This window comes from Tripterygium wilfordii, chromosome 16 (assembly GCF_013401445.1).
Source record: "Tripterygium wilfordii isolate XIE 37 chromosome 16, ASM1340144v1, whole genome shotgun sequence".
In the NCBI taxonomy this organism is placed as follows: Eukaryota; Viridiplantae; Streptophyta; class Magnoliopsida; order Celastrales; family Celastraceae; genus Tripterygium; species Tripterygium wilfordii.
This window is the reverse complement of record NC_052247.1, coordinates 3,592,934-3,619,643: the sequence shown is the minus strand read 5'-3', so window position 1 is coordinate 3,619,643 and position 26,710 is coordinate 3,592,934. Positions and strand designations below refer to the sequence as shown.

General features: G+C 37.3%; 5 protein-coding genes and 1 non-coding gene across 7 annotated transcripts; 5 read left to right on the top strand and 1 right to left on the bottom strand.

Moving 5' to 3' along the window:
• Nucleotides 1–569: 569 nt before the first annotated feature.
• Nucleotides 570–4,529, top strand: LOC119981520 (phosphomethylethanolamine N-methyltransferase). Its single transcript, XM_038824674.1, has 12 exons — nt 570–841; nt 947–1,056; nt 1,673–1,810; nt 1,910–2,047; nt 2,183–2,326; nt 2,711–2,821; nt 2,906–3,047; nt 3,139–3,419; nt 3,577–3,738; nt 3,847–3,900; nt 3,986–4,060; nt 4,159–4,529. Exons 1-12 carry the CDS (start codon nt 826–828, stop codon nt 4,261–4,263), a joined length of 1,476 nt encoding a protein of 491 aa, XP_038680602.1. The 5' UTR covers nt 570–825; the 3' UTR covers nt 4,264–4,529.
• A 224-nt stretch (nt 4,530–4,753) lies between these two features.
• On the top strand, nt 4,754–4,915 carry LOC119981556. The gene has a single exon (XR_005464168.1). It is a non-coding gene; the product is annotated as a U1 spliceosomal RNA (small nuclear RNA).
• Nucleotides 4,916–6,346: 1,431 nt separating this feature from the next.
• Nucleotides 6,347–7,280, top strand: LOC119980815 (probable calcium-binding protein CML26). The gene has a single exon (XM_038823606.1). It carries the CDS (start codon nt 6,522–6,524, stop codon nt 7,038–7,040), a length of 519 nt encoding a protein of 172 aa, XP_038679534.1. The 5' UTR covers nt 6,347–6,521; the 3' UTR covers nt 7,041–7,280.
• A 2,453-nt stretch (nt 7,281–9,733) lies between these two features.
• Nucleotides 9,734–11,902, top strand: LOC119980814 (ras-related protein RABA6b-like). Its single transcript, XM_038823605.1, has 2 exons — nt 9,734–10,234; nt 11,328–11,902. Exons 1-2 carry the CDS (start codon nt 10,014–10,016, stop codon nt 11,791–11,793), a joined length of 687 nt encoding a protein of 228 aa, XP_038679533.1. The 5' UTR covers nt 9,734–10,013; the 3' UTR covers nt 11,794–11,902.
• A 414-nt stretch (nt 11,903–12,316) lies between these two features.
• Nucleotides 12,317–17,608, bottom strand: LOC119980813 (pentatricopeptide repeat-containing protein At4g02750). 2 transcript variants are annotated; one of them, XM_038823604.1, is made up of 5 exons: nt 16,043–17,608; nt 13,458–15,804; nt 13,102–13,343; nt 12,857–12,984; nt 12,317–12,715 (listed from the first exon to the last, which is right to left on the bottom strand). In XM_038823604.1, the coding sequence occupies exons 1-2, from the start codon at nt 17,579–17,581 to the stop codon at nt 14,998–15,000; spliced, it is 2,346 nt and encodes a 781-aa protein (XP_038679532.1). In that variant the 5' UTR covers nt 17,582–17,608; the 3' UTR covers nt 12,317–12,715; nt 12,857–12,984; nt 13,102–13,343; nt 13,458–14,997. The 2 variants fall into 2 exon arrangements, with proteins under 2 accessions (XP_038679532.1, XP_038679529.1); XM_038823601.1 differs by having other exon boundaries at nt 12,317–12,984.
• A 3,828-nt stretch (nt 17,609–21,436) lies between these two features.
• On the top strand, nt 21,437–23,532 carry LOC119980351 (uncharacterized GPI-anchored protein At4g28100-like). The gene is made up of 2 exons (XM_038823017.1): nt 21,437–22,346; nt 22,975–23,532. The coding sequence occupies exons 1-2, from the start codon at nt 21,678–21,680 to the stop codon at nt 23,338–23,340; spliced, it is 1,035 nt and encodes a 344-aa protein (XP_038678945.1). The 5' UTR covers nt 21,437–21,677; the 3' UTR covers nt 23,341–23,532.
• The last annotated feature ends 3,178 nt before the right edge of the window (nt 23,533–26,710 follow it).

Below are 26,710 nucleotides of genomic sequence, written 5' to 3'. Positions count from 1 at the left end.
AGAAAATGTTGATTGAGTGTTAAAGTTAGAATCTTTAATTGTGGGTATTGCAATTCTTTGGTTTACTTCGCTTCAAATAAGAAAATGTTGGTTTGAATTTTGTTTTCGAGATCATAAGGGTGCGTTTTGAAATTTAATTAAGTGCAAAAAAGAGTCTTCGATCACAGGTTCTGCAGAAAATGTTGATTGAGTGCAGCTGGAGCTTAAACTTAATGCAATTTTTTTTTTTCTTTTTAAGGTCTCGCCAACCTTTGGTCAATGAGTTTGGCGTGACCTTTCTAAGTTTAATAGTCACGTCAACTCGCCAACCTTTGGTCAATAAATTTGGCATGACCTTTCTAAGTTTAATAGTTACATCAATTACGTTGACGTGACTGGTTTTTATATACCATTCACGTTATGATGAATAGATGTAGTGTTATTATGAGAGAGTGGTATATTGGCAAAAAACTTTATAATTATAGTGATGACGCAAATTTCTCACGTGGCAATGTACTATTGGCTTACTTGATCCCAATCGACGTAGTCCAGATTCACTTCCCCTCTCTTTCGATAAATGCGAGAGCCAAAAACCCCGAAAATCTGAGCCGACAAATTGCAGAGCAAACACAGCCATACAGTTCGAGAGAGAAGCGAGTTGCGTTGGCTGATGCGGCAGAAAGGGAGACTGTACAACCGCAGATCTAGGAGCTTTTCGAGATCTCGTATTGCCATTGAAGGTTGTTAGCGATCAGCTTCCTGTCATTTTGCTCTCATCATTTTTATCTACAGATTTCAAATCTCTGTCGCTCGATCTGCGGTTGTGTTGCTACCTCTGTGTTAACAATGGCTGCTGTGCAAGGTGATATCTGTTTATTGCATTTCCTCTGTTCGTATTCTTCGTTTGGTCTCTTTTTGAGTGCATTTGTGGTGATGTGGATGTGTTGATGTTTTTGGCTTGGTGAAGAGCGTGAGATGCAAAAGAATTACTGGATCGAGCATTCATCGGATCTTTCCGTGGAGGCAATGATGCTCGACTCCAAAGCTGCCGATCTTGACAAGGAAGAACGACCTGAAGTATTCTCTCTGACTTTCTTTCCCTTGATGTATACATATATGTGTATTTATTGACTACATTGTTCCCTGATTGTTGATTTAAATTACTGACATTGCCTAAATGCACTGAGGGGCTCTAGTTGATCAATTTTTATATTAACCTTTTGTTTCCTGTTTAATATGCTTGACTATACTAGAATCCATGCTGCATGTGTTTTGTCGCATTGACAATAATCAATGACTTGAACAGAATAGCATACTTGTTTAACTAAATGTCTTCAGATCTCTGCTGATATTTTTACTATAATTGTGTATATACCCTCTTGTATTTAAAAGTTCTGTATTGTAGATCCGAGTTACATAATATTCATCCAAATTAATAGCGCATGCTAATTTTCGATCTGATCTTAAAAAAATGGAGTACATTAATCTTGTGAGTAATTCCATGTAATAGTTGTTTTCTCCGAAATTGGCTACCTGTCCAAATGGATGCAATCTGCTGCTTAAATACTGTTCTATATTCATACTGTGCTAAATATCATAAAACATTTTAAATTCTTAGAGTCGTTTAGTTTGATCTCTGGATGTGGATTTTTTATGTGGGAGTTTTGTATTTAACAAACCAGAGAACATGCAGGTCCTTTCTATGCTTCCCCCATATGAAGGGAAATCAATTCTGGAACTTGGAGCTGGTATTGGTCGTTTTACCGGTGAACTAGCAAAGAAGGCTGGTCATGTCATTGCTTTGGACTTCATTGAGAGTGTCATTAGAAAGGTAAGTAAAATATTTTCTGTTTTGGCTGAAAAATTCATTTGTTTATACATGTCCAACGGGAACTCTCTGATTTATTTCTTTATCTCCTCCCATTTTCAGAACGAGAACATCAATGGAAGCTACAAAAATGTCAAGTTTGTGTGTGCTGATGTGACATCTCCTGACCTGAAGATTTCTGATGAATCAGTGGACATGATATTCTCCAATTGGCTTCTTATGTATTTGTCAGATAAAGAGGTACAAGTTTCCTCTGTTGCTGCTCCTTGTGGTTAATTAATTGCAACCCTGTTTCTGTTTGTTTTGGCAAATTGTGTGGGCATTTTGAGTGACCACGGACTTGGGATTTATATGTCTATATTTCTTGTCCTGCAGGTGGAAAATTTGGCAGAAAGGATGGTCAAATGGTTAAAGCCTGGTGGTTTTATCTTTTTCAGAGAGTCATGCTTCCATCAATCAGGAGATTCTAAGCGAAAATACAACCCGACTCACTACAGAGAACCCAGATTTTACACAAAGGTTACTTTTTTATCTGCAACATTCTTGGTGTGTGCTTCGCAAAATTTGAAGTTTTTAATTGAAAGTGTTAAATTGTACATGCCGTTCATATGTTCCATCTGATTATATCAAGGACTGAATTGGACTTTTTCTTAGATTATTAAGTATCACAGCAAGTTCTCGTAACCAACATCATATGCTAAATGATACCTTCTAGTGACAGTCCCACTTGCTGGTCTTCTGTTGTGATAACTTATATGTCGGCCGTTTTTCCTGGAGATTAGCTCCCATGGTTTTTGCTCAAAATCTGTGTACTGTATTGTGCAAGTATTGAATTGGATGGTGTTCTCCATCTGTCGTCTGCTGTTCAATTGAAGACCTATAACTGATTATGCTGTACTGCAGGTCTTTAAAGAGTGCCAAATGCGTGATAATTCTGGAAACTCCTTTGAGCTGTCTCTTATAGGCTGCAAGTGCATTGGAGCTTATGTCAGAAACAAAAAGAACCAAAACCAGGTAATTTTTTGGATATATTCTATCTAATTCATTTACATTACTCGAAAGGATTAACTGAAAAACTCTGGGTGTCGCCTGATGTAGATTTGTTGGATATGGCACAAAGTCAGTTCAGAGGATGATAAAGGATTCCAACAGTTCTTGGATAATGTTCAGTATAAAACCAATGGCATACTACGCTATGAGCGTGTCTTTGGACAAGGTTTTGTTAGCACAGGAGGAATTGGTATGCTACATTTAACCCATATTGCTGATGAAATTGGCAGTTCCAACTGCTATATCTCACATTTAAGTTTTTTTTTTCTTCTTTTGAATAGAAACAACAAAAGAATTTGTTGCTAAGCTGGATCTTAAACCTGGCCAGAAAGTCCTTGATGTTGGCTGTGGTATTGGGGGAGGTGATTTTTACATGGCTGAGAACTTTGATGTCCATGTGGTTGGCATTGACCTTTCCGTAAATATGATTTCCTTTGCTCTTGAGCGTGCTATTGGATTGAAATGCTCTGTTGAATTCGAAGTTGCTGATTGTACCAAGAAAGCATACCCTGACAACAGTTTTGATGTCATCTACAGCCGTGACACCATTCTTCACATTCAAGTAAGACAAATTCTTGTATAAAACTGCTCTTCTTTTCTATCAAAAGCATTTTTTTCATTATTTTTTCTTTCTTTTATCATTTTACATTTATTGTCAGTCAAATGTATGACTTGGTAGTGCCTTTTGTGTATCTCATGCTTCCATTGTTTATGATCAGGACAAACCTGCGTTATTCAAGTCCTTCTACAAGTGGTTGAAGCCAGGAGGTAAAGTCCTTATTACTGATTATTGCAAAAGTGCTGGAACTCCATCACTGGAATTTGCGGCATATATTAAGCAGAGAGGATATGATCTTCATGATGTAAAAGCATATGGTCAGGTATATTCTCCTTCTGAAGTAATATCTTCCTTTCAATTTATGATATTTTTTTTGTTTATTTCTGATGCTTCAAGCCCATTTTGTATTCATTTGTCAAATTTTCTACAGATGCTTCAGGATGCTGGATTCGATGAGGTCATTGCAGAAGATCGAACCAATCAGGTTTGCATGAACCCAATGGTTTTCATTTTGTGTTCGTTTAGCATAGAATTGCTTTCCGAGTCTAAAACAAGTCAGTATGGTTCAGTTCCTTGAAGTTCTGCAGCGGGAGCTTAATGCTATCGAGAAGGAAAAGGATGCATTCATTGTTGACTTCTCCGAAGTACGTGCTCCAATGATTTCCTATAATAAATCAATCTTGTCTGGCTTCATTCTTATATTTCTGTGAATACTCATTTTTTGTGTTTGTTAAATATCCAGGATGACTATAATGACATAGTCGGTGGATGGAAATCAAAGCTACTCAGGAGTTCATCTGGGGAGCAAAGATGGGGCTTGTTTATCGCAAAGAAAAGTGGTTTCTGATAATAACAGTACCAATAATATGTACCTTGAGTTGCTTTTTTAAGTATTTCAAATAATGTGTTGGCCTGACTATATGGTCTTTAGTTAATGGTTTGTCGTACTAAAGTAATTAAGCTATCATCTTCGTTATACGGTGTTCTAAACACCTTTGGCGACTATAAGCAGTCGAACTTCCCGATGAATGAAGTGTTGGGTCACATGATGCCTTTCTGATTGTTCGATATTACGATAAAATCTCTCAATACTAGTCTCTCTATTTAATCTAAGTTTTTGCTAGTAGTATCTTAAATATGCCTGTTTCTGTCGTTGTTTTGAAGTTGACAGGTATCCTTTGCTACACTGTGTGTAGGTGAAGCGACTTGGTGTCTTCCATCACTCGACGTTGCTTAACCGAACTTGGTCCGAGTGACTCCTGGGACCGTATTTGCTAAAACTCAGTCTGGGTGACTCCTGAGCTATGGACATGAAGGGTTGAAACTATTAATTCATGACTATAAACTGGACATGTTCAATGGGTGATCAAGAAGGCCCATGGCCTAGGTCAGTGACTTCCATTGCACTTCGGAGGGGTGCTGTCCTAAGGTCTCCCTAAACGTGTGAGAGCCTGCGACATGATTTGTGGAAGTGGTGGCCTGCATTGGTGAGACTTTAGTTAGTCGAATTCCTACCTTTTCTTCACGAGAGGAAGGGTTGCAATGGATCACTGGGCCTTCCCCTTCCCGAGCAGAGTTGGGCCTCTAACATTATCCGTCAGATATACTTCAGCAAGAATCGAGGGTCTATGGTTGTTACATTCCAATATATCCACAATTGACACACTTGAGTCAACACTTTATTCATTTTCTCCCTCTTCTCTCTCTTTTTTCAGTACCTCGTTCTTTTTTTTCATCATCTTTCTTCACTATTCATGAACCAAAAAACACTCCAAATATAAAGTAGTTATAAATTCTTCATATGTTTTGGAGTGTCAAAATAGATCAATTATAAACATATAACACTAAATTTATTAAAAAAATATAATTTCAAACACTCTAGAACACCCATTATGAATGCTCTCAGCAGGATCAAAAGGAGCATGCCTGAGTAGTTGCGTACTTGCGTGTTCTTCGATTAGAGTACAAAAGGTTATCATTTCACAGATCACGAGCTCTCTGCCATGTTGAAGCATCAACAGTTGTCGGCTGTTCTAAGCGACTTATTTTGACCCTTCTTTTTTAAATATTATCCACTATTTTTTTCACTTTGGCACTGCAGAAAAACGCGCCAAAAGCCAGAAGCCACCCGTCACGTGGCGACTGGTAAGCGTCCTATTTTTTTAATAGTTTAGTGGGGATCAAACCTCAAGATTGCCCAAGTGGGATCGAAAATGATATTACACAAGTTTGTTTTTGAAGATTTAAGAGTTTTGTAATTTGTTTAAAATTATAGAATCTATAATTTGAATGCAATAGTTTGAGAGATGTGTCACATTATACCATATTTTTTATCATTTTAAAAATTTATCTGATTTTTTCTCCACAATTAGATGTGAATTATAATTTTTAAAGAATTTACGGAGCCCCTAAATTCATTATTTGAACATATGATATAGGTTTAAACTCGGGATTGATGGGAGGTCTAGCGTTGAAAAACATTAGGTCCCAAAACAGTGCATCAAAATTTTTTAAAAAATTATGAAAAAATTATAAATGTGTAGTATTTAATATAATAAATCCAACAATATATTTTTTTATCAACAAAAAAAATCAAATTCATTTGATAGAAAATCGAAATTCTAGAGTTCATATCCAATGAAATAAAATTGTCATTTTTTTAATATTAAATTTAATTTTTGTCTCAAAAACAAAATATCATTAGATTTGTCATTCTAAATATTAGAAAATTTGGTGCACCAAACTAGTACACCAATTGGGTCTAATATTTTTCAACACTAAACCTACCTAGATCCCTAAACTCGAATTGTCATACCTATATCCTCTTCACACATATATCCTCTTCACACATTTGATCAGAGTGTAAGTTGGATCAAAGTCGTGTAGAAATATAAGGGGGGACACACGGGGGAACAATGAAATTGACGTTAGGATCGTGTATCCGATTCATTCATTTAAATTTCATTTTCCTCCACGCATCCAACACGCTTTGATTATTGCCACATGCCCTCGGCCTTATAACCAACTCTTCCCCTCCTTATCCACCCACTCACCGCGTCTTAAAGTTCCTTTCCGTTCTTTCTCTCTCTAGCAAATCCACACAAAATGGCAACAGCAGAAGCGCCAATGACCACCGACTCTGATTCCAATCAGAAATCGTACCTCCCTAACATGGAAGAGCTAGAGAAAGTTTTCAGCCGATTTGACGCCAACGGAGACGGCAAGATCTCGTTGTCGGAGCTAGGCGACGTGATGAAGGTGATGGGGTCGTCTTACTCCCCGGGCGAGCTTGAGCGTGTGATGGAGGATATTGACAGTGACAAAGACGGATTCATCAGCCTTCCTGAGTTCGCTCATCTCTGCCGCACCACCTCCAACTCTTCTCAGGAGCTACTCGATGCGTTTGACCTGTACGACAAGGACAAGAACGGACTCATCTCTTCTTCCGAGCTCCACCTCGTTCTCAACCGCCTCGGCATCAAATGCTCCGTTGACGACTGCGTCAAGATGATCCGCTCCGTTGATTCTGATGGCGACGGGAATGTCAATTTCCAGGAGTTCGAGAAGATGATGTCCAATAAGCTCGCCAACGGATCCGGATCCGGATCCGGATCCGGATTCTAGGTTTGTTGTGATGGAGACTTGTGGATCTGTGCGCGCACAGACGGTATCCTCATCTTATCCTTTGTTCTTGTAAATTTTCGTGGAACTATAAATCTTGACGTCAATGTCCAGATATTAGGGCTTAATCGTTCTATTTCCTTTAGGTTTCTTATAAATACTTTGTCTGACTTCTTCTGATTAGACCTGAATCAACTGATTCGTATGAATATTGAAATGGAAAATCAGAATATTCATTCCTAATCCTCTCTAGTTACGCTGTTACTATTACTTATTAGTCTAATATGTGTACTTTCTTGTTTGGCTCGAGGAGAAATCACCTATGGAAGGATGCAAAATTTTCTTGGGAACCAAACAGCGTAGAAAAAGAGAATAAAGCAGTAACAAATAGCGATTGAGTAGTGGTTTTTGAAAACGGGATCCGGATCCTGCTCAATGTTAGGCAACTTTGCTATTAATAGTATAAGCGTATGCGAATGCGAGTTGATTAATGGTTTGGTCAGAAGGAACTTCAAATTTAGCCTTCCACTAAATCCAGTTCAAGCAACACCATTAAAAATGTTAAACATCCTAGTGTTTTGTCTCAACTATTCCTTGTTGACCTGGATACACATGATCCATGTGAATTTTTTGTATCTATCTCAACATTTGAGATATTCGGGACAAAAAATATTGAGATTCATAAGACTTTTGATAAACCATTTCGGTACACAAAAAGGGTTTGGGTTCTCCATTTGGAGTCTTAGAAAGATGACCTTGACGTTACTGGAAGTGTGTGTTGAGTATTTGTGAAGTTGCTTGATTATTGGTTTTATCTATGCTGTATTACTTATTCATGAATTGGTTGGATCACATATTCATGTGCAAGCTCATAATAAAGATGTTTGATTGGGTAAAAAAGGGAAGTTGTATTCATATGGTGTAGTCATTTGCAAGCTTGGTTAAATAATCATCAAAAAGTTTACCTTTCTCCTTCATGTTTCTTGGTTTGTTTGTGAAAGAAATCTTGAACAAGTCCATTGATGGTCTTCTACCACAATGGGAGTGGTAGTTGGCAGGGGTGATGATGTGGGGGGTTGGGCAATTGATGAAGGACAGATGGTGCGGGTCATTGACTCATTGTTGTATGACCATGGGCACTAAAATAGTAACATTATTATCTTTAGAAATCATAATAACTTTATTTTGATGAAAATATTGTCATAGGCATGGCTGCAGAGAATAAATAAAGAACACCATCATAAAATTGGAGTTGTCGAAGGCGTAATATCATTATTTGAGTACTTCAGAAAGTTAAAGCCCATAAAAAGCCTTTAGACAAACTTAATAATAAAAAATAAAGCCCATATAAAGGAAAGAAAGGTAGGGCCTTTTGAATGGGCCAGATCCCCTCTGTGCATAGACTGGCATGGGCTGAATATATATATCCAGTTTGTTTTGGACCAAGCCCATCTCAGTATGTCACCATTCCTTGAAAATTTTCATTGGTTTTACTCTGTCCTATATGCAATGACCTCCACCCTATTTTTGCCCCATAATTTTTTTTTTTGGAAAGGTGACAGATCTAAGTGTATTGGTATACTCAAATTTCAGGTAAGAGAATATGAGATCAAATGACACTCGAGCCACCAGCAGAAATAGTAGAATACAATCCACAAAACATGAGAACTACAAAATAAAAACACAACTGACTAAACCAGCCCATACAAACAAACACCAAAGGTAATACACCGTCATGAACACCCGACTATAGAAATAAAACGAAAACACAATATAAAAAACAAACATAAAACTCTTGTCTTCACACTGAGATAGGATTGAGACAACAAATTTGCATCTGCAGATCTAGATCTATAAGTTTGAAGTACATCCAAAACAAATATGACAATTTGAGGCAGCAGGTGAGCAGATCTGGAAGAAGAGGCAGATTCGAACATAGATTGAAAGAGATCGACCATTAGCATCATCATCTTTATCATCGTCGTTGTATTGATGTTGTCAATCGATAAAACCGTCGGAAGGAATAAAAAATATTCCAAAGTAATGAATAATAGAAAATCTAATTTGAAAGTCAAGCTCTACTAAAACCGGCTTGGAATTTGGTACTCCCTATGTAGAAGAACAAAGGAACAGTATTTTGTTAATTTTTACCAAACACATCCTAATCAGAATCAAATGGCACCCATAAGAACATCACCACCAACCTATTGTCACATCCAAACCAAACACACTTTAGTTTCCAACTAAAATAAAACAAGGAATGATTAACCCTAATACATAAAGTAGTACTATTTATTTATTTTTAAGCAACCAATGAAAAATATGAAATATTTAAGTTTTTGACCCTGATAAATTAACATGTTGGTGACCAATGGATCAATCACTGACCAATAAGAATCTTCCATTAACCACACCTCTCATATGTCCATTTCCTTATATCTGTTGGAGCATCTTTTGAAGGGCAAAAATGATAAAATCCCAATGATAACTATCCCAGAAACATCCCAGTAATGTGGCATATATTCATTGGATGTGGTTTTCAATGGGCTCCTTGCTATGATGTCATGACCACACCCAATTAATGCATGCCACACACTGATGTTTATGGAATGATTATTATTGGGATCCCTAGAATTTTTGTTTGAAGAGTTAGAGTTGAAACTAATCAAAGAAGGAATAACCCTTTTAGCTTTCTTAATTTCTTTGTTAATGACACCAACAGGCCCTTGATATCATCACAAAACATCCATCATGTCTTTATCAATACTTCACATGTTACCACTCAATACCCTCCAAAAACCCAATTCCAAAAGAATTACCTTTGCACTTGATTTGGATATATTCATATATAAACAAGGAAACCATGGCTTAGTGCTTGTGTTCTATTCATCTTTTCAACAACTTATGAGGTAGTTTTTCACTTTTCTTGAGAGAGAGAGAGAGAAGTGGAGTTCTACTAGTACTGGGTAGCTAGATATGGGAGATTCATCATATGAAGAAGAGTGTGATTACTTGTTCAAAGCAGTTCTGATTGGAGACTCTGGAGTTGGGAAATCAAATCTTCTATCAAGGTTTTCCAAAGATGAATTCAGATTGGATTCAAAACCAACAATTGGTGTCGAATTCGCCTACCGGAATATCAGAGTTGGTGACAAGCTCATCAAGTCTCAAATTTGGGACACTGCAGGCCAAGAAAGGTATGTATTTGTGTGTGCAACTTATGTATATATATTGTCCAACCTTTTCCGGGTTCATCTGATTTTGTTCTTTCATTCCAAACTATATATATATATATATATATACACACACACACATATAGATCATCAATAGGCAGAGTTAGTTCTTTTTGATCAAATTCATTCAAAACTTGCAAATCTTTTACAAACTTTGTATTGATTCAGTTGGGTTGTGATAAAATCCATTGGATATGTACAACTCCAAGTTCTAATCCATGATTTTATTTTAATAATCAATCAATCAAAAAGAAGAGTACTCTTACTGCTCATCCGTGATCTATGGTTCATGATTATGATTTATAATAAAGTATGAAGAAGAAGATGTAAGAAAATTCCACGAAGGTGGGACCCAGGATAGCCTAGCTGAGCCTTTTTAGTCTAATCCAAATAAGCTTTAATGCTGAAGGTTTCTTCATAATGAACCTTCTCTCCCATCTACCTGCCTCTCTTTGACAAAGGAAGTGTGAGCATGTCAATGATTTCCCACTTCAACTAATCATAATATCCATGTGTACAAGGTCTGGTTTTTGTGTACATCTCTTATAGAAACTCTTGTGATGGGGATTGATTATATTATAAGACAAAGGAAGTGTGAGCATGTCAATGATTTCCCACTTCACCTAATCATAATATCCATGTGTACAAGGTCTGGTTTTTGTGCACATCTCATATAGAAACTCTTGTGATGGGGATTGAGTATATTATAAGCTGAAATGTTGCACCGGTTCGAGTGTGCGGGGCCACAAGAACCTTTGTAGTTTCAAGCTTGGCGGTATTGAGCAAGCTACCGAGTGATAATGAGGTTAATTAAGTCTCTTATTCTATATCACTAAGGGGAAGATGTGAAGTACATAATACAATAGGTCAAACTTTTAAACTAGTAACAAGCACTTTTCCTGAGTTCAAACTAGTATGAGTTGATGTTACGTTTGGGAAGACAAAGTCTTACAGACTAGCCCAAAGCGGACAACGTGTTATTTAGTGCAGAGGATGGGGTGTACTATGAAAGGCCTTAATTTGTTGCATTTGCTTCTTCCTTTTTTTTTTTTTGCAGATTTAGGGCAATTACAAGTTCATATTACAGAGGAGCACTTGGTGCATTGCTAGTCTATGACATAACAAGGCGAGCATCATTTGAAAATGTGACAAAATGGTTACATGAGATCAGAGAATTTGGTAGCTCTGACATGGTTATTGTTCTTGTTGGCAACAAATCTGATCTGGGTCACTCTAGAGAAGTTAGTGAAGAAGAAGGGAGAAGTCTTGCTGAGCTAGAGAGCTTGTGTTTCATGGAAACTTCTGCATTACAGAACTCTAATGTTGAGGAGGTTTTCTTGGCAATGGTTGCTAATATTCATAAGATTATGAGCCAGAAGAGCTTAGATGCTAAGACTAATCAAGCAACAACAACAACAACCACATCAACGAGAACGACGTCTAATCTTGGTGGTGGAAAAGAAATTAATTTGATTGATGAAGTTAGTGCCACTAAGCAAGTAGGTTATTGTTGTTATAATTAACTTGATGATCAAGTTTTTGACTTTTTTTTCCCACTGGTTTTTTATTATTTTGAGTTCTACTACACATGATCTATGATTATATAGCCTTTCGTTTTTCGTCAAGTTTTCGTATGGGCTTTTTGTTAGAATGACAATATCCCACGTCGATTTCAAAGTATCAAGTGATGTTATTTATAAGTCGTCCAACAACACCCATTTTAATAAGGACAAAGTTGTGCCCTCCTTAGGCCCGAAGCAATCAATACTTACAAATGGTTTGGCCAAACTTCAATATGTTTGTCACCAAGTCTTCTTGGTAGGTGTTGGGTGGGAGAGATGGTGGAGACCCAAAGAAGGTAGCCATTTTTAGAAGAAAAAAAATAGCAAGAAAAATATAATATTGTTAAGATATCAACATGTAAAGGGTAGGGTTGATCCCCTACCTTATCCTTCTTGTTTGATGGGATTTAATTGGTGGGTATTTTTCTTTCCTTCACTTTCTTTTGCTCTCCTGTTTGGTTGGAGGAGAAATCCATGAGAATCGCATCCTTGTACAACTTAATGTGGCTTCATTTAACCATATGAAATAAACAACCTTTGATGGCTACATGAAAAAGAAGGGGAAAGGAAAATGTGAAGAAAAAGAATCACATCATCTAATTTGAAGTGTGCTTTGGGTCATGATCTGGGACAAGTCTCTTTCTCACACTTGATCCAAACAGTAACCGGGATGTTCCCGCGAATTCTGACGAATAAGCCGAGATTCAGAGTCCTGTGTGCTTTGATACTTTAGCTTGCCAGGTCTTCTGCTGCTTGAGATTGCTGTCCTTTATCATGTCCACTGGCACTTGTTCCATGCAATTGTGAACTTGTTATCGGCTTCTGCAGTATTGGCTTCAGCGCAGCGATGATCTCCGCAAAAGTCGGCCTCAATTTTGGATCCCTGTCATGTTAAAATGCTCAACTATCATTCCCAGCAATCTATGTGCTTCACCATGCATAATCTAAGGTAATTTAAGGCAGTAAATCTACAGGTTTGAGCAGAAGATAAGAAATAGAAGAGAAGGAAACAAGTCGAAGATACTCGCGTCCGCCAGCACTGCCTAATGATATCTGCAACGGCAGGATCCATAAACTCTGGAATGTCAAGTCTGCGATGTTGAAATCCTACTGCACAATGTACAGAGCTCTCATAATACGACCCACCCGAAGCTGTAAACATCACATTAGTATATAGATTACAGAGCCACATGCATGATACAATCAATAAAATTAATTACAGAAGTCGATAACAAAATGTTAATTTGTGCTGCGATGAAAATGGCTTACTTCTCATCTGAAGGTTCATTTCTCAACACTTAAGGAGCCATCCACTATGCCTGAAGAGGAGTTATCCAAGACATAGTTACTTGCATGTCCAGGAGCCAATTATCCAGTCAAAGAAACATTCCAACAAATTGAATTTCAAGGGAGTAAGCAGATAATTATTTAGCACAGCTGAATGTCCCGGCCATTGATCTTGAAGATAAAAACGTGCTGTGCTTCATCCATAACAATCCAAAATCGCATATCTAAAATGACAGGAGGAACAATACACTCAAGGTTGGATCAAAATGACGGATACTGTAAATGCATTCAACAACGTAAAAAATATGAATCAGTGCAATTGTACAAATAATTCATACCCCGAGCCTGAAAAAACAATTGTAGAAAGACAAACGTCATTCTCGCTGAAATCACCAAGTAGACATCCTTGCCAAATAAAATTGGAAAATATGTTGAGTAAAACATAATGACACAGCGTCAAATGCCATCCTCAGACGTCTCCGCTCATGTAATTGATTGTTAGGATGGTGAAGTAATCTGTACAAGCTACCTCTATAGAAAACAAGTTGCGGTTAACTATTCAATTTAACAACAATATTAGGCACAACAAAACTGAATGTCATGGAACACGAGTGCAATGAGAACTCCCTTTGAATATGGGATTTTTGAAAAGAGAAAATTGATAAAGCATAGCAAATAGACACTATATGACAAGAATGTTGTGCAAAACCAAACCCACAGACTATGCACGCAAGAGATTGACTAAACCAATCACGAATCCAAGCTAGAACAATTGTAGAGATTGACTAAACGTTAAAGAACACAAGATTTACATGCTTCGGCAAAAGCCTACATCCACAGGTAACAGAGATCCAGTATTCACTATGTTGGAGAAGATTACAAGTTGAGAGTCTCACCAATCACAAGGAGAACAAGCTCACCCTAATTGCTATCTTGCTCTCTCAAGCACTCTCTCTATTTTCGGCTCTCACAAGTGTTTACAACTCAATCATAAAAACCTACAAAATAAAACCTATCTTTTGCAAAACTCAATCTGCGCCTGCTGTCCGGATAGCATGAATTCCTGTCCGGACAGCACTTTAAAATTGAAAGGAGAACTGAACATGAAATACCTAAAGCCAAATGACACTGAAGCACAAACATTAAAAAATGGCTAAAGAGAATTCAAACAGGAATTCATAGCGATAAAAGATGGTACATTAAACCTTTGTGCAGCACAATCCTACACTTTCAGGTGGAACAAGAGAATTTTTCTCAATGCTCTTCTGAGTTGTTCAAGTTGCTGGCTATAGCTCAAACTACTGGCAGATATAAGTTTAAAAGACCAAGATGCAAGGATAATCTTTCTTCTCTCAATAGCAGAGACCTGAATCGTTTAAAGAAACATGTATTCAACTTATTCTGGACATCCAGATGTTATTGGCAAGGAATTGAAAACAAAACTTGAAACCATGGTGAAGCCAGGAAGGACTTGCCTTCTCCATGGGGTATGGCATCTGCAATGGAAACATATATGCCATGTTCACATTTTTCTGAAATTCTATGCAGACGAAGTCTCATCTTGCCCCATCTGTTAAACGAAGCTCCCAAAACATGTTGAATTACTTGGTCTGTGCAGAATAAGGCCCCAGTGGGGGGACATAAGATATTATGGCATCCCTCAAATGCCAGAAGCTTTGACGTAAGAAATTTGCACAACTCAACTGTCAGCAGTTAATTCATGTAAACACAAACTGATCCTTCCGAAGATAGAATATATGGATTCCGTTTCTTATGGATGAAATATCCACTCTTTTTTCCCCTTGTAAAATTCAATGCAAGTTGATATAAAAGGGTTTGACAGGTTTGGAGAGGAGACATGCAAGCTTTTCCACTTCATCACCAGTAATCCCCACAAGAACAAGATCCACCACTAAAGTGATGAAAACGGTTAGAATCTCTCAAGATTATTAGTCTTCCAACAATCTTGGATATATATTTCATTGCGTTATGACAGTCTTCACATACCCGCAAGTTCTTAATCACACGAATTGGCCTTCCAGCCGGTATAGACAGAATTCCATATGCCACAGCTAATTTCTCACTGTGATACTTGAGCATATGCTCCTTCTCCTCCTCCTCCACATCATGTAAAATTAACTTTGTAGTGGATACAAAACCATCCTTCTTCATCTTTAAATCCAACTCTTCCAAGAAGGAATATATCCTTTTCGTTTCTGGGTGGGAGCAGTCCCCAACTGAGAAGCTATGAATTTTATTTTGCACTTCAAGCCAGCTATACCCTGGTACTTTCCTCACACCTTTGTCTCGCATTTTAATTCTCATCTTGCCAGCATCATCCCATCTACCCGAAGCAGCATACAAATTTGACAGGAGAACATACATTCCTGAGTTATCGGGCTCTTTTTCAAAAACTACCTGAGCAGCCTTTTCACCTAATTGAGTATTACCATGAATCCTACTTGCACCAAGTAAAGCACCCCATGTCGCAGCATCCGGCTCAAAAGGCATGTTTTTCATTAAAGTCTGGGCTTCTTCCAGGCGGCCGGCACGACCAAGAAGGTCTATCATGCAAGTATAGTGGGCTGAGTTTGCTGTGATTCCATAATCTCGAGTCATTGAATAAAAATATTCTCTCCCCTTGTCCAACAAGCCAGTATGACTACAAGCAGATAGAATAGCAACCTGAAGCACATGGAGAAATCAAAACCATTAGATGGAGCAATGAAAAGCATATAGATGACCATTGAAAAAAAATTTATTTTTTAATTTGAAGAATATTTCCTAGACGTTTTGCATCTACTGCTTCTAATTTTTTGGCAAACTAAGAAAAACATTAGTGATCAGCTCAAACTCTCCTGTCAATGTAATACAAAAACATCTACAGTTGGCAGGAACCTTCTAATGAGTCTGAGGCACGTACCATAGTAGCATCATCTGGCTTGATACCCATTGCTTTCATTGACTCAAAAACCATTAGAACCTTTTTGCCAAACCCATGCCTCGCATAACCAGCAATCATTGTGTTCCATGAGATAACATCCTTATCTGCTATATCTTCAAAAGCATCGTATGCTTCATCTATGCTTCCACTCTTACAATACATAACTAGAAGTGCATTGCCCACGAAGCATCCAGTCTCGTACCCAGCCTTGACCAGCTGCCCATGCAACTGCTTACCCATTTCCAGAGCAGCAATATTGGCGCAAGTGCTCAAAGAGCAGATAAAGGAGGACCTATTCAACCTTTCCCCATCTCTTTTCATCTGCACAAAAAGATGTAAAGCTTCTTCAGAATAACCGCTTTGAGCATAGCCAGCAATCATAGCTGCCCAGGAGACTGAGTCACGCCTAGGCATCCTATCAAACAATTTTTTCGCATGAGCAAGATCACCACTCCGAGCATATCCTGTGACCATCGTATTCCAAGAAGTAACATTCTGACAAGGCATTGCCTCAAACAACTCCCTTGCCAGGTCCATCTTCTTAGACTGCACATATCCTGCGATCATTGCATTCCAGGAAACCAAATTCTTTTCTGGCATCTCATCAAAAATTCTTCTTGCTTCATCTAACATCCCATTTTGTACATACCCTGAAATCATTGCTGTCCAGGTAAACACATCTCTTGTGGGAGACTCTTCAAACAACCTTTGTGCCTCCTTTAACTCCCCATTCTGGGCATAACCCGTGATCATAGTATTCCATGAAACTTCATCTCTGACAGGAATCCCATCAAAAAGCCTCCTCGCATCCACTAACTTACTTCTCTTCACATATCCACCCATTAAACAATTCCAAGAAACCACATGCCAATCATTCTTCGACTCAAACAACCTGCGTGCTTCCTCTATCCTTCCATTATGCACATATGCTGAAAGCAACGCATTCCATGAAATGTCATTCTTAACCGGCATTCTACTGAAAATTTCCTTTGCCTCATTAGGGAGCCCATTTTGAGCATACCCAGACAACATAGCATTCCAAGAGACAACATCCCTTTCCGGCATTCTCTCAAACAAGGCACGTGCAGTGGAAAGGTCGCATTTCCTCACATACCCACTCAACATTACGTTCCAAGAAACCAAGTCTCTTTCAGGCATTTTATCAAACAAATCTCCTGCAAGATCAAAACGGCCATTTAACAAATACCCAGATATCATGGCGTTGTAGGAAACCGAGCATCTGCGTGGCATCGTATTGAATACGGAAAAAGCAGAGTCGTATTGACCATTGCGCATGTGGGTGGTGATGACCATGTTCCATTTCTTTGTGTCAGATCCGACACGAGCCTGCGACTGGCTTTTGAAGAATTTGTTCTTCTTTCGGGCTAACGTTCTCTTTGACGGGTACGGGTTTTTCTTTGAGCCTTCTGTGGCTTGGAGTCTGCTGATGGGTTGCTGAATTTTCTGGGAAAACAAGCAGCTGCTGTGAAACTGTCTCCCACGGACACTCCCGCGCATCTGTATAGAAGTTGTATTGAAATGAAGAATACTACCTGCCTTCATAGAGACAGAATAAAAGGCCCGCCTTTTTTGTTTAGTGTGTGAAAGTCCAAATCATCCAGCCCAGCCCAGCCCATTGATCCAAAGTGAATATTTTCAGGGCCCATATGAGCATGAAAAAGGGGTAAAATATACATAGATCACTGGAATATAGAGATATTTACCATTAAACCACTGAACGGAAAAAAATTTCAATTAGGTCACTGAATATTTCAAATTTTGACAAATATACAAATATATCAGAAATTCATACTCCAAACAATCAATTATATTATTTACATTAAGGTTTCGATTTCCATGAATACATCGAATTACCTTCACAAGTTTGTTCCTCCCTACCCCAGCAAGTGGGTTAAGCCCAACTCACTTAAGTTTGAGAAAATACTTAGGGTCCGTTTGATAGAGCCGTTACATGAATTTTCAATGCCAACGGAAAAGCTGTAAAAAAAACAAAACTTAAAGCTGTAGAATATGATGTGAGGTGTTTGATGAACTAAAAGCTGACGTTAGCGGAAAAGTGATTGAATTAAAATATTATAATATTGATTTTATGATTTTTATATTAAATTTAATATAAGATTAATATAATAAATATTAAATTTTATGATTTTATAATAATTTAATCATAAATTTAATGTTATATATAAATTTGAAATTAATTAAACTAGTGTTAAGATAAACAAATTATTTAAGGCAAACAATATGAGTAAGCCAAAACGTGGGTTCCATTAATTTATTTAAACAATCATGGGCCCCACAATAATTTGACATGTCCGAAAAGTTTTCCTTCAATTTGGTGGGCCCCATATTAAATTTTTTTTTTTTTAAAAAAAAGACATTAAACGCCTACTCTAACCCATGTGGGAGCTTCTGAAATTGCAACGGAACCGCTGTCATGTGTGCAGCGGACGCGGAACAATACAGCGACTCTCCAAACAGACGGTTAGTGTTTAGAAGTGGGCTTTGTCTATATATATCCATTGGTAGACTTAAATCGAACCGATGTGCTACTTTTTGCTCTTCGACACAGGAAAACCATGGAATCAATGGAGATTGGAGATGCAATGCATGAGTGTATTTATGCTATAAATTAACCTTACTTGTGACTATTGGCTCAGAATTGTCCCAGTGATCATGTATGCATTTAACACTGATGAGTTTATGAAGTTCAGGTGAAACACCATGGTTTATCAGCTTGGTTTTGAAGGCATAAAAGAAGAACCTTAATTCAGTGCAGTTCCCATCATCATTCAGATTCTTCTTCTTCTTCTTTAGTTTCTGACCCCCAAAAAGTAGAAGTGTTGGAAATAGTCGGCACTGAAAATATGAAAAAGATGAGAGAAAAACAAGAAGAATAAGGAAAAGGTGGCACCAAAGACATATAGGCTTTTATCCGTGAAAAGCAAAAGCGTTTGTAGGAGTAGGGAAAGGATCTTTTTGAGCTGCTGGCTAGCTTAGGCATAGAATGCGTGCAAGCTCAGCCTTACTTCTAACTTTTAGTTATCTACACCCATTATACAATTAATTATATTGTTCGTTTTAAGATTTCGATTCTCGTGAATATATCGAATTACCTTCACGGATTTGTTACTTTATGACCTAACAAGTGAGTTAAACCCAATTCATCAAGAAAAAAAAAAAATCTAATTGATTGTAAAAAGATGAACTTTTCCTTATAAAGAAAGAATAATCCACACATCTTAATCTAATAAATTGAAGTGCCATTGAACAACTTGCTTAAAAAGAACATATGTGATCGCAGCTGGCCATCTTCTTGTAATCTTTGGCCCTTTTTGTCAGGAAACCACATTCAAAAAATATCAGGAGAATGGTAAAAAAGTCAAATTCAGTATGGAAAGAAAATGTCCTTAAAGGGGCCTTGAACCAGTACCTTGCAGTCAACAGTCGTCTTGAACAAATGTCCCACTCCCACAAAGATCATGAAGAGAATCTATTGACTTTAGTGGATCTTAAACTTATACAGAAATGACATAAAATAATTATAATTTTTTGACTATTGATTTATAACATATGAGACTCAAAACAATAAACCTTATTTCTCATTTCACTTAAATCAATGATTAAAAATTACTTATTTTATGTCCTTATGGGAGAATTTTTACTTACTTATAATCCCTGAACTTATTTAGAACACAAACTTCTAAATACTCAATTCTTTCATAGCATGAGCATACATGATTGTAGTTGGTGGATAAAAATGGTCCAAGCCTAGGTAGTCAGGCGTTCGGCCCAACATCGTGACCTCTGACCTCCATCAAGAGATTCGGCCTTGCAATCCGTCCATGGCCCTTGACATGCATGATAACTAAGAGCACTTGCAATGGTGTTATTTTGTCTGGACCAACAAATATGTATGGGGTTTTGTGTTTTGCTGATGTGGCTATATTGGGAGATGTGTTTTATATTGAAAGATTGTGTTTTGGTGTAGTTTTATTGGGGACAACATGAAGGGTATGAGAATTTGTTGGCCACCATGTCTGGTGGGAAGGAAAATATATAGGAATATGTGTTTTGTTGGTATGGTTATATTGGGAGATGTGTTTTGTTGGTATGGTTGTATTGAGAAACGTGTTTGCCTTGACTTTTTATATAATAGAAGTGGGACCCAATATAAATTTTTGCTGGGCTAGCAAATTTACACTACTGAAATTGCTCTAAGACTCTTATTTTTATTGTTTCATATCATGTGCATGACATGACACTCTTTCCAAACCGTCAGACTTGGGCTAACTTGCCACCCCACTTGTTCCCTTTAATTCGTCTTCATCATTCATCAATCTTGGTTAGCTTCAAGGTTACTAGGTTACATACCTCAAACAATCTCGAGACTTGCACCCATCCTATCTTAAATGACGAGTTGTAATAAATGACCTAATTTTTTATTCACCAATCACCTCAGCCTCGCCTCTTTTTATGACATACACCATTTATAAATCATTTCGTTACAGATCATCCTTGAGATCTATCCTTACATGGCATAAGGTCATCTTCTTTCACTTCACATAAACTATAAATACTCTCTCTTCTTCTTGAAGAGAGGGACTTTTCGGAACCCACTTAGTCTCATCTATGAGAATCACCATCGCAGCTACCTTTCGAGCATCCACTCCTTGATCCTTGAAACACCTTTCCGCCGCGCCCCCTCTACGATCGGCAACACTCTCATGTGCGTTCATAGCACCCTTCTTTGACCTTTTACTTTACTTATTTGATTGTCGAAAACTTCTTTGGCCGGCTCTCCTGGTATCAAAACTCTCTTTCGATTGTCTTTTGTTCATGTGTCTTACAGGTTGCTAGTGACTTTGCCTTGATTTTTCTCTATGGTTGTAAATCGAGCACCTACAATAACTAAAATAAAAAAGAAGCTAAAACAATGTATTCATATTTAGCATCGCCAACTAACTAAAAGGCTCCATCTTCTTCATTAATCAATGTTGAGTTGCCTTCAACCATAAATACCTTCAATATTAGACACAAATTCTCACTTTTCTCAACATCGTATGTCTCCAATGAGCCATAAAATTGATCTTTTAACGCTTGCCCTTTTAGTAACCTCAAAGAGTCCTCAATTACTGTGTAAATAGCATTCGCCATTGTTGGCAAAGTAGACTTTCCATCCTCCACACCTACAAACGATCAAAACATCAAATAGGAACAATGGAGTAACATCTCTATTCATTGACACAGAGAGAGAGAGACAGAACCATTAAAAGCAGAGCCATCTCCACCTCCAACCTCCAACCTCCAACCTCTCCCACCTCCATTGTCTTATTTGACTGTGATTATTTCATGATTTGTTCATGATACTCTCTCTGTCTTACTAATCCCCACTAGCTTTACAATTATCAATACATAAATAGCGTACTTTTTTAACAGAGTAAAAAACAGAGCAAAGTAAAAGCAGCCTAATTTATCCCATAAAACCCCCATCAAACCCACAACCTCCTTTTGTCCTCTCAACCATAACCAGAAGGTGCATTACCATTCCATATCCACCTTTACTCTTCCTCTTTCATAGAGAGACACTAAACCCATGTCACCAAATCGTCCTTTCCTTGTTTTTCTCTCACTTTCCTACATTTTCTCACCGGTTTTCTCGTCCCTACCCGACCCGCATCCGGTCCCGGCGACGATCCAGCCATTTCTACCAAATTCATCACCATCCGCCACAATCCCAGCATTCCCGGAGCAATCAAACATCGCCGGATGTCCTCTAGACCTCTCGGACGAGCTCTTCCACTCCATAAAAGGTGCGTGTGGCACCAATGGCGGCAAAACCCACCTCAAACACAACCGTTGCTGCCCGGTTCTGGCGGCGTGGCTGTACTCAGCCTACTCTGCCACCGCACTCGGCGGGGCTGCCAGAGTTGGCCCGGCAATTTCGGGTCAAACCCAATCTTACGACATGCCTCTGCTTCCGGATGATTCTGAGACTTGTGTGGATAATTTGGGGAAGGCATTGATGGATAAAGGTATTGACTTGGTTAGGCCTAATGAGACTTGTGATTTGGTGTCTTGTTATTGTGGAATCAGATTGCACCCATTGAGTTGTCCAGAAGCTTTTTCTGTAAATCAGAGAGGAAAAATTGTTGGGGACAAGAGTGTGATGAGGTTGGAGAGAGATTGCTTGAGTAGCAGTTCCAATGTTGATGAATTGCCAGGTCTTGGTGGCTGTTCTAGGTGCTTGAACAGCCTTTACAAGGTAAAATTTTGCTCCTTCTTTCTATTTGATTTGGTTGATTTTCTTAGAAATTTCTTCTATTCAATGGGTTCTCAGTTGTTTTTGTGATTCATGCTTTGATGGGTATGGAACAAGATTGAAGCTTGAACAAGAATTTGTGGTTTCTTCCAATTTTCTTCTACTTGTTTGGTAATTTGGGAAAGTTGTTCCTTTTCTCTTTGATTATGCATCATTTAGGGTTAATTTATACAACTCAAAATCTGCTTTGATCTTTGCCATATTTGGTTTCATTGAGACTTTTTTCTTTACTTCATACATAATCTATGCAATTGTTCTTCCTTTATACTTACCAAAAGCTCATTTTTATGTATTCAATAGTACCATTGTTGGTTAGTAGACTCTCACAGAACTTAGTATGTGACTTCTTCATTGATTAGATTACTGTTGTTTTACTTTGTGGGAATGTTGTTGATTAATCAAGGTTATAAATAACATTGTTTGATTGATGGTGATGTTGCACCAAATTAATGTTTAGTGTTAACACTTCCATATGCACCAAACATTTGTTGTTGTCCAATCAGAAGACAATGTGCCTTACTTGGTGGTTTGATTTTTTTTTTCTAATTGACGATTACACAACATGATGCAGCTTAACAGCAACAATACTTCAAACTCAAGCAAATTGGAGGACAGGACCACCAAGATACAGAACAAAGACTGCCAACTCATGGGTCTCACTTGGCTCCTCTCGGAGAATCGAACGGCTTATATTAACACTGTTTCTACAGTTTTACGCGCGATTATGATGAGCACCGATGGATCCAATCCTCAGTCCTGCACTCTAGACAGCGATGGATTGCCCTTGGCTGTCGATTCCTCTGAATTCTCTGGTCGCTCATCTTCGACAAAGACCATCCGTCGCAGCTCTGTTTTACTCTCCATTGTCTCACTATACTTGTCATATATGTGCTCCATTGTATCATCACCATCCTGTTTTGTATCGTTGTTTCATTGATTAGGGTTTGTGGATAAAGCCGATAAGGTGTTGTGAATGTGCATGAGGTGGGTCTCCATAGCATGTGCCATAGAGAGAATGTTTTGTCTTAGCTTGTTGGATGGCATTGTGTATTGGAGAGACCTCCATGACAGTTGTGTTGTCACGAGAACATTATTGGAATGTCAGCGTCTCAAGACAATTTGATATTTATTTTTTTTTTGTATCTTCTATGGTTCATGTGGTTGACAAGCTGGCTATATTTGACAATTGAAGCTAATCAAGAAAAAAACTATATGGTAAAGAACATAATGTGAGTTTGCCAATCCTTCACCGCGCTTATCAATAAATCGGTTCGCGCTTATCAATAAATCGGTTACATGTCCAAAATTACATGTAGTCCATCAGTTTGATAGCTCATGAGAGCCTAACAGGTTTACCCAATTGATTTAATCAATTAAATAATTTTATTTTCACTCTTTCATCTCAAAATTTATTGTCCAAATTTTATTGTCGTAATATATATTATATTATTTTTTAAAGCACAATATATAATTTATTGTTTTAGTTCTAAATTCATTTGTTTTTGAAATTTCATTGAAAAAAATAATGGAATTAAGAAATTCCATTAAAAAAAACAATTGAATTAAGATTTACTCGATAAAACTCATCGACAATGGATCTTGTTAGAAAAAATTTTATATGCTGATTCTGAATATGTAATTTTTTTAAAAAAAATATCTAACATGCATTTGGAGAGTTAAAATGTTTTAAAATTTCGTTTAAGAGAAGTAAACTCCCATATATTACCACTATATGGTTACTGGTACAAATAACATAAAGAGATGTAACCAACGTTTATTAGAAAAAACAACCCCAAAGATTTGAGATCAAAAGCGGTTGACATTAACCATTGAAAAAGTTTCTTCAGCTTGAGTTGGGTTAAAAGAGCGGAATGTATAGTTTCTTCAGCTTGAGTTGGGTTAAAAGCGCGGAATGTATTTCATGTCAAGATTTTCATAAGCAAGTCTATCCGTTAGCGAGTACAATGACCCAGTATTGCCTAAAATATGCATACTTTTTCATAGCTTATTAGCTAGCGTCAGCTATAAGAATCACCAAATAGCTTATAGCTAGTTTATAATCTAACTTATTTTTCACAGTCCATTAGCTAGCGATTAATTTGATAATATATAAGCTCTATCAAACGGGATGCAACATAAAAGTGTATTCTAAATAATTTTGAAGAAAAATATTCAAGAAAAAAGGTATGATGAAGCAACAATGCGTACTTTCCCCTTTTGATCATATGAACAATAGTAAATTGAAGAAAAAAAAATTCTGAATTATTCATCTTAATTTGGTGCAGAGAGCAAGGGAGGAAGGATTAGTGGATTAATGTCCATGCAAAAGCCTTGTCAAGCGAACAGTTCTTGCTTGTTACCTCTATTTCATTTCCTCTCCGACCTTGTATATGTATATGTGTGCGTGTATATATATATATACACACACACACACACAAAAGAAGTAGTTCAGGGTCGAACAGACAATGAGATGCAGATAACCATCAAGAAATACTGTTCACTTGACAAGGGTAGCACGGCCATCACTCACTCATCATCATAAACTGCATGCACATAGAGAGAGGAATCAATCTGCAAATCATCTCTCTCTCTCTCTCTCTCTCTCTCTATATATATATATATATATATATATATGATGAGATCGAGATGTAGGTAGCTAGCAATTTCATGACTTGCAGGTGTACACACACACACAAAGAGAGAGGAGGAGAAGGAGGGGGTACTTTTGACTTTTAAGGGGGTTAGATGTGCTCGTGTGTGTTCCATAGATAGCTCACGAGCTCTATCTGCAGCAGCTACCCCTTTATTTCTCTCATCAATCTCCCTCACAAGTCAGAAACCTTATTATGTGACAGTGGAACCACCAAAAAAGTATATATCTGTATTAATTAACCAGTTTTATATATATATATATATATATATATATATATATATATAGTGTTAAATTCTCCATGCAAGTTTTTTGATTTTTTGCTAGATGGACTTGGAATAAAACAACTAATTAAAATCACAACTAATTTATCCAACAATGTCTCCATGCTCCTAATCTCTTTCCTAACCAATAAAGCGTATTTAAGATTTTGTTCCAACTTATCTTTTGGCCACGTGCGTGTGTGCCCAAATCCCCTTCAATTAGGTATAAACCCAATCAATTGGGGGTATAAATGGTCTATTTTTTGACATGAAATTAACCGACTGATCAGTAAGTTATTTCAATTCTCCGTTGGTTCTATTAAAGAAATATGTAATTTTTTTAAAAAAATAACCGATTGATCGATACCTTTATATCGATAATTTTGTACAACCCTATGTCACCCAAAATTTTTAAGGCAATATTTATGCAAGTAAGGTTTTATATTCTCCTAGGCGAACTTAAAATACAGACCACATTTTGAGAGTGTTTCAAAAGTGAAACAACAAGTGTGGCCCAATGCTTTGGGTTTTACATATTCCAAATCAACGGTGAAAACAATAGGCTCGTAAGTTAAGTCTGCAAAAGAGAATTTATATATATATATATATATATATACATGTATATGTGTGTGTATATATATATATGCTGCATTCTTCAATAAGTTCATCTCTATTGGTGTTTATATAAGTGCCTCTACTTTTAAATCCCTATACCCTAAAATTTTGAGATTAAAATTGAGCAAACAATCCTAGGCGCAAATCTCGGATTATCATAACAGCCCGCACCATGATGCCATTAGGTAACACTAGGCCAAAACCTATGCGGACGAAAATAAGGCTTCTAACCCTCCCCGAAAGTGGACCGAAAACTCATGAGACCAGGAAAGCCCAAGAAAAATACTCCCAACTGTTTCTAACTCCCCACCTTAGCAACATGCATCCGTCCTAAGCTCAAAGATATAACCAAGCTATTGCTCCATGGTTCCTAAACCCTAAAACCATTAAAAAAAATTTGGGTAGGTAAGCGGTACGGTAGTGATAGCTTGAACTTGGGTACCACCCATTTGAATATATGTCTTAACTATCTCGACTGAGGGATTGTTGGCCCTAAACACCTAAAACCTAAACCCCAAATAGTAAAACTTAAATTCTAAATCCTAAACACTAAAAATCCGTAAAACCTAAATCAACTTTAATCTAGTCATTTGGTCAAATTTAGGTACTTAAAAGTAGATGTACTTATATAAACCCCAATAATAATGATGTCCTAACTGAAAAATTCTTCTACGTACATATTATATATGTATTTATATATACCGAATTGGGATTTATGTATGTAGTCCTATATATCAATATTTCTTTTGTATTTGATATATAGTCCTATGATCTGAATA

What these genes read in the sequence shown, in the direction of transcription:
- LOC119980814 (XM_038823605.1), top strand. Translation starts at nt 10,014, where the DNA reads ATGGGAGATTCATCATATGAAGAAGAGTGTGATTACTTGTTCAAAGCA. An exon ending in GACACTGCAGGCCAAGAAAG is followed by an intron (nt 10,235 to 11,327) that starts GTATGTATTTGT and finishes TTTTTTTTGCAG; the next exon opens with ATTTAGGGCAATTACAAGTT.
- LOC119981520 (XM_038824674.1), top strand. An exon ending in TGTTAGCACAGGAGGAATTG is followed by an intron (nt 3,048 to 3,138) that starts GTATGCTACATT and finishes TCTTTTGAATAG; the next exon opens with AAACAACAAAAGAATTTGTT. An exon ending in ACACCATTCTTCACATTCAA is followed by an intron (nt 3,420 to 3,576) that starts GTAAGACAAATT and finishes GTTTATGATCAG; the next exon opens with GACAAACCTGCGTTATTCAA.
- LOC119980813 (XM_038823601.1), bottom strand. Translation starts at nt 17,581, where the DNA reads ATGCGCGGGAGTGTCCGTGGGAGACAGTTTCACAGCAGCTGCTTGTTT. An exon ending in AGCCAGATGATGCTACTATG is followed by an intron (nt 15,805 to 16,042) that starts GTACGTGCCTCA and finishes CATGTGCTTCAG; the next exon opens with GTTGCTATTCTATCTGCTTG.
- LOC119980815 (XM_038823606.1), top strand. Translation starts at nt 6,522, where the DNA reads ATGGCAACAGCAGAAGCGCCAATGACCACCGACTCTGATTCCAATCAG.
- LOC119980351 (XM_038823017.1), top strand. Translation starts at nt 21,678, where the DNA reads ATGTCACCAAATCGTCCTTTCCTTGTTTTTCTCTCACTTTCCTACATT. An exon ending in GCTTGAACAGCCTTTACAAG is followed by an intron (nt 22,347 to 22,974) that starts GTAAAATTTTGC and finishes AACATGATGCAG; the next exon opens with CTTAACAGCAACAATACTTC.